At 44.1% G+C, this 6812-nt stretch overlaps 1 protein-coding gene across 1 annotated transcript in view; it reads right to left on the bottom strand.

The window, feature by feature from the left end:
* The window catches only part of LOC120826564 (brevican core protein), an 18844-nt gene extending 12159 nt beyond the window's left edge, over window positions 1-6685 (bottom strand). The window contains exons 1-3 of the mRNA XM_040188970.2: window positions 6562-6685; window positions 4154-4267; window positions 3033-3626 (exon numbers count right to left, since the gene is read on the bottom strand). Of these exons, the coding sequence (XP_040044904.2) occupies window positions 3033-3052 (20 nt within the window). The 5' untranslated portion in view covers window positions 3053-3626; window positions 4154-4267; window positions 6562-6685. The remainder of the gene's footprint in view (window positions 1-3032; window positions 3627-4153; window positions 4268-6561) is intronic.
* Window positions 6686-6812: the final 127 nt, after the last annotated feature.

Here is a 6812-nt window from a genome sequence, read left to right as displayed (position 1 = left end):
CACAAAAAGCGAGCAGTGGGCCGGCGGGGCAGCTGCGCACTGTGCTTTCACTTCAGGCCGACTCCCTCACAAAAGGCTCCGGGGGGGGAAATTAAAGGACGGGGGCAACTGGCACACATGCTTGCTTTTTTCTCCCTCCTTTCTCTCGCTTCTTTTCAGGGATGTAAATGGGAGTTTCGAACCGTTGTGGAGCAGGCCTTTGTATCAAAGGCCACATTGAGACACTGCACACTGTTTGCGATGGGTGTCCACTGCAGTGAGAGTGTGCTTGTGCCTGAGTTGTGTTTGTGCATTCGAACTGATGACAGAGAGAGAATTCTGCTGCTGGATCATTTTTTAGATCTTTTTTTTATTTAGATCATAATGTCTTTGGTCTCGACTGCACTCTGCAGTTCGGCTCTTTGTCACGAGAGTAACAATGAAGACAAGTCAAGCTAAAAGGTCTACAAACTGCAGCCAAAGAATTATCCACCAGCAGAACTAATGACGTCTCCTCCTCCTGCAGAAACATATAATTAAGCAGAAGAAGAAATGGGGTCAAGACCACATTAACCTCCATATTATCCCTTTAACATTTTCATCGAAATGAATTACAATGACTAAAGAGCATGAAGTCAGATGCTGAGACGTTTCTCAGTACGTTCTCATGGGTGGCATCTGCAGTAGCCGGTCTGCATTCAAGGTCTGCCAACAAGCAGGAAAATACCTCCTAATCGCAGTTTGGTCAGGTCAAATATACAGAGGCCGATGTGCGAGCGGGACGGGCTTTGGCAGCGATGAGTTTCCTGATTAAATAAAGTAGGGATTTCCTAAAATGTGAGGCGATCAAGTTTTAGAAGTCCACTGTGGAATACGTTGGTCTACCACATGTCATTCTAAAAAGATCAATAAGAACTCATCAAGAAGTCATTACATGGTACAGAGTTCAAAATGAAGATACATGGGAATTAAGTGCTAAATAAATTGAACTGAAGGTTTCTTCAAATAGGCACATTTTTTAAGTTTGGTCTTTTCCAAACTGTAGTGAGTGTAGTTAATTTGATGGCACATTTATATTGTGACTCTACTCTACTCACTCTCAACTCAACTCAACTTTATTCACTGGTATTCCTTAGTAGAACACTTTCAATCTAACATGAAAGGTTTTCAGACGTGGCCAGGCTAACGTCCCATTTGGAACACTTGGATGATTTGATTTTTCCCTTTATTTGTATTTGAGTATTATTAGTCATCTCAGCGATGAACACTGAGTACTCCAGAGCAAAGCAATCTTCCCTCACACAGTCTATTCCCTCAACACCCCTCCTCCGACTCTCTGCACCCTCAAATGTAACACCTCCACACATCCGATGAGTTGATCTCCTTCCCACATCCTGAACCGTGCAGACATCTCCAATAAACGCGCTGCCTGTCTCCCAACAGGATGAGCAATTTGGTAAAGCCACCCAGTAGACGATTCGCCACCCAACTTGCCTGGGAACGAGTCGAGGGATCAAACAAACGACCAATCTCAGGCCTGACTCAGCAAACTTGGCGGGGACTGACCACAGACCGTGCTTGGCAACCTCATTATAAACCATGCTAAACCATGCTAAACCATACGTAGAGTCAAATGAATTTAGTGCCAAACTGCTTAATCAAGAACTCATTGATTTGAGGTCAATTATTTAAAAAACAAAATTCAATAATTCAAAATCTGCTTCATTGTGCCAAGTGATCCAAACATGGCTGCTGTGGCACTCATTAGCTGGTTGACTACTACAGCCTATATTCTAGGATGATTAGCTGACTATTCATAAGGAGCCAAATGGCCAGACTCCAGTTTGTATTGTGGATTTTTTTACTTCATACATGCATCATAAAATACATAATAATCACCTTTTTAGACTTGTTATTGAGTTATACACGTTCAGTGTAATTCCGCACAGATTTTTTTTAAACATTCGAAATATTGAAGATGGTGTGAGCAAATATAAATGATTCCTATGACAGCCAGTTGTCATCCTCCGGTAACTACTTCATCCACACTAACTGTTTGGTGACCTGCTACCTGCAGCAGCGGGCTTCTTGTCCCGGCTGCTATGCAACACGGGCGCTCACGTCTAATTGATAGAATATCTAGTGCAAGAGCATTCATAAAATAGTAGGAAATCTTCTCTTCAGACATGTACTTTTAGGTAAGGGACAACACTAAAGTGACACTACGGAGCATTTCCATTAACTACACAATGTTGTGCATCATCATCAACATTCAACTAGATACTTAAGAAGAAAATTTGAGAAAGAGAATGGTATCGGAGCGAGAGTTTGACTTGCTCCACTCGCTCATATGAGAGCCACTGGACCATCATGTGAAGGAGAGAGAACCCTTCAGTCAGCTTTCCCTGTTTGGATATATCTCTACCTCCCCATTAGTGGAATATACCTGCACCCTGAGGTGGAAACAGTGAACAGAAGATATGCACTCAAGAAAAACAGCTGTCTTCTTGTGTCTGCTTTGGGGCACTGAAGCAACCTTTCAGAGGTTCAGCAGCATTCATGCTTGGCTGGCAGGGGAAATGGCATTAAAACAAAACAAATTAGAGCTGCAATGTTGGTGCTCCTTAAGAATGCAGAGGGAAGAAGTAGATTCTGTCCGTTTTTCCTTCACTCACCTTTGTAAAAAAGCAATACTACGCTTCAAAGTCATGGTAACTAACAATGAGCATGAGTGATATATTCTCTTCTAAAACACGGTGGAGGGGGTTCATGATGTGCGAAATAAAGAAAAACAAAAAAGCACAAAGTGAATTAGATGAAAGTTGTGATTAACTAAGTGCGTCAGTTGCAGAAAATGACGTGAAAATGAACCGCTGGTCATAATTTCAGGACTTCCTCTGAGGACAGCGGCTACAGTTCACTGGCAAAGAGTCATTTTCTTAAATTACACTATACTTTCACATGACATTCAATTTAAAAGAACTCTTACCGCATCGACTGCGTAGAGTGAGGGCCAAACACACGCACAAAAAAAATAAATGAAATAAACCTACCGGCTTCTTTTCAGCAGCATTTCAGCTGAGGCAGGATGGGGGACTTCTCGCCTGTGAAAAGTATTTTCCGTCTACTCCGCTCAGCTGTGCTGCAGTGCGACTGTGCTGTCGGGAGGAGAGCGGCTCTGCGCAGAGACGAGGGGAGCTGGGACTGCTGTCCCAACGCGTCCGATGCTCGGCAGGAGACTGGAGGGGAGGGAGTTGAGAGAAAGTGAAGCCACATATGAAATCCAGAACTGCCCACTTTTTTTTTGTTTTTTACCCTAACGATCGGGAGGATGGAGATGACGCCTGCCTGTCAGAGGGGGATTGGGAGGGGTGACGTTTAAAAACAGCCGATGTTATAGGCTATTTGAAAGTGAGGAGAAAGAAAGACTGTATTCTTTTTTTATAGATTTTCTTTGCAGTCAGCGCAGCAGCAATACGGAGCTGCTGATTCTGCTGCTACTGCGGGTTTGTATTGCAGGCACCTGTCCGGGAAGGGAGGGTGATGGAGTGGACAGTATCCCCTGCTCCATGGTCGTCTAATAGACTGCTGGTATTCTTAAGCCACCGTGATGAACTTCGCAAGTGTCATCAGCACTTTGCAGCATCCTGCGGAGGAACAGTCAGACAGCAGCAGTCCGTCAGTCATCGTCTTCTATCTGCAGGCTGTAGTTGAAACTAGCATTTCGTTTTGGACCCATAAACTCAGCGCAGTACGTCCGGCAAAGTCACAAGATTTATACAGCATCAAAATATGCTCCATGGATAACGTCACGCTTTATCTCTGTGCATCATTTTCAAGTGTACATATTGAACACAGTAACACACACAGCTAAGTGGTTAACAGATGAGTGCAGCACAAAAAGCCTGGTTTCACAGAGAGGGCGAGACGGGGTCATCGTTTTCAAATGTTCATAAATTGTTTTTTTTAAATCATCCAGATGTGTTGCTGTCATCAGTGGAGATACAGCTGTGCAGCGCCGACCAGAGTCTCATCTCTGTTAGTGTAACATGGAAGATTCATAGCACATTGTGAGTCATACGTGGAGCGTATGTTCAGGGATCTCTTTGGCTGACTGTGCCATATTGCTGTGTATAACAGGGACAAGACGAATAACGCCAAGGTAAGCGCGTACCAAATGCCCTCCGATTGGGTGAATGGTGCTTTGTAATGGTCGTCCTGCGAGTCGACAGCAGCGGATGGTGCTTCACACCTGAGGAATCTGACACCCACATACCAGGAGGAATGTCTGGGAAGGAAATGTAAAAGTTCAGAGATCAGAGACGGGCTCCATGGTCTGTGTCACAGTGACCCAGACTGAGTCCAGTCCAGTCAGCAGTTATGCTCACAGCGAGACGTCATCCGCTCTGCTGCCATTTGTCAGCAAGAGTGGTATCGTGAAAACAAAGGACCTCCCTTAGAAGAGGAACTTCAGTGATAGAAAGAGTCAATCCAGGGGAGGGTTTCCTCAAAGCTGTTCCAGGCATCTGACCTTTGACCTGACTCTAGAGTGGGACATTTGAGAGGAGCGCTTGCTAATGAAGAACTTGCGATGAGTAAGAAAGCTCCAGGGCAGGTACTAAATATCTGATGAGATGGCTGCGGTCACGTCTGACCAGCGGGTCCAATCTGGGAAATGCCAGTAACAGAAAGTTTGCACGTTAGACGCGACGTGACGGTTGTTTCCGAAGGCGAACGCGTGTCACGGCGTCTTTTACAAATATCCATTGCTCAGAGAATTGGGAGTCAGAATAACGAGAAAACTGAAAAAATGCATCCAGATGCAGTCACATCGTGGTATTTTTGGAAAAATTAATTCGGCCAACTGTTTATTGAGATACATTTCCCAAAGTACTAAATAGTACAGGAGTATGGGTGGAAAACAGTCTGAGGAATGGTTAGAGTGGGGTTTTGAGCTCCTGGTTGTGAGATAAGCCGCCTCTCAGACCTGCACACAAGCTACCCTTGCATTTTCCAGCAGTTTTCAAACAACCCGTCTATAATTAGACACTATTATAATATTTTAGCTGAGCTTAGATGATCAAGTCAGTCAAGAGGAACGTTCTAAAGTGTCTTCAGATGTTCCGGAGCGAGTTCCTCTGCTAGGACGTCGTAATGCCTTTAATCAGGCCGGGGTGAACTTCTGACACCATTGTGGTAATAATTTAGAACCCCTTATCATATAAAGAGATGTAATTAAGAGCCGCTGCGTGCTAACAGCTGAGGGTACTGTGATTGGACTGGTCAGTGAATCATACACGTGCAACCTAAACCACCAGGTGGGATTCATTAGTTTACGTGGCTGAGAAGCAAATGTGGCTCAGCTAAAATACAGTTTCTTTTTATGTTTTCTTAATTCTGCTTGAGTCACTTTGTGTCGTTTCATTCAACTGGGTTTCCAGAGTCGCTGTCACTTTAAACGACAAGCCGGGCAGCCTCAAAGCTCATTCCCCGCTGCACACGTTAAGACGGCCGCAAGTGTTTCGTGTGAGTAATACACGCATTGAAAAGGTCCCGCTTCACTTTAACGTTGCACTTCCCCTTGCTGTAATCCCAGACCGAAATCCATGCCACACCGATGCAATGAGGGGAAAAAAAACGGCCAGCCTTTGAATCATTTTTCCTACCATAAAAGCAAAACCTCAAAACTGTGTTTTCCGCTGACTGCGCTGCTTTTATTCCCTCTTGGACGCAACGTGTGCAGAGGTAAACCGGTTCGGGACGGAGCAGTCTGGTGAGAAACTGCTGCCCTCATCCGCTCACCAGCCAAACCAAGGACTTGCCATACCTTCTGCATGATGCCACTCGGCTGACCAGAAAATAGTGTATGAGGAGCCACCGTACTTCAACGCTCTTATATTATTTATGACACATCGTTTTTTTTTTTTGTGATACTGTCTGCCAATGCAGTCAAGTTAGTTCTACAGCTGGGGATCTGGCATGGGGCGGTTCTTTGGTGGTAAACCAGCAGGAGTGGGGTTGGGGGGGACATATTTCACCACCTCCCTCATAAATCACATGATAAATGTGCAGCGGAGGCAGCTGGAAGAAGCCTGGACTTCCCTTTGGATAGATGCAGATAAAACGGGACATTTATACGTACTAAAGGGCTATTTTAAATTCATTTGACCACATTTAAAATTATTTCATTAATTTAATTTGAGTCAAACATTTCAGTTTAGAAAAATATGTCATTCTCAATTTATATTTTCAGTACATTTTATCTCCCTACATGTGGTCCTAAATGTTTCAAACCCATCCCCACTCTTCCAGGACATATTGATCACTTGACTCTAATCAATTTCAATAATATAAGTGCTTCTTTGACTGTTCTTAAATGTAACATTGTCACTGTGTTGTGTGTATGCAGGAGACCTTTGACCACTTTTCGTACAGATGACCTTAAATCATAAATTCATGACCAAATCCCTTCCCCTGTAAGATCAAACTGCTGCAAAAAGCGGGGACACGTCAGAGGAATACCGTACAGCGGCAGTGTATAAAAAGACAGACGAGGTGAGTGAGGACTTTTGTTGAAGTTACCAAGTCTGTGTAGTCTCCTCCCAGGCAATTTCCTCCTGCACAGTTTCCCAGACGAGTTGGAAAGAGAGACTCACTTGTATAGTTTTGGAGAGCCGTTTGTCTGGGCTTCTGTAAAATAATATGACTATTTTCAGCCTTTTGAATGATCCAAACAGGCTGCAACCACTATTAAACCGGCCAATACAAAGATTCGGTTAACTTTCCAATGTTTTAGGCTGTACAGTGGGTATGAATCATCATGAAACACTGAA

This window comes from Gasterosteus aculeatus, chromosome 10 (assembly GCF_964276395.1).
Source record: "Gasterosteus aculeatus chromosome 10, fGasAcu3.hap1.1, whole genome shotgun sequence".
NCBI classification, from domain to species: Eukaryota; Metazoa; Chordata; class Actinopteri; order Perciformes; family Gasterosteidae; genus Gasterosteus; species Gasterosteus aculeatus.
The sequence above is the reverse complement of the archived record's forward strand: the minus strand, read 5'-3'. Positions and strand labels throughout refer to the sequence as shown.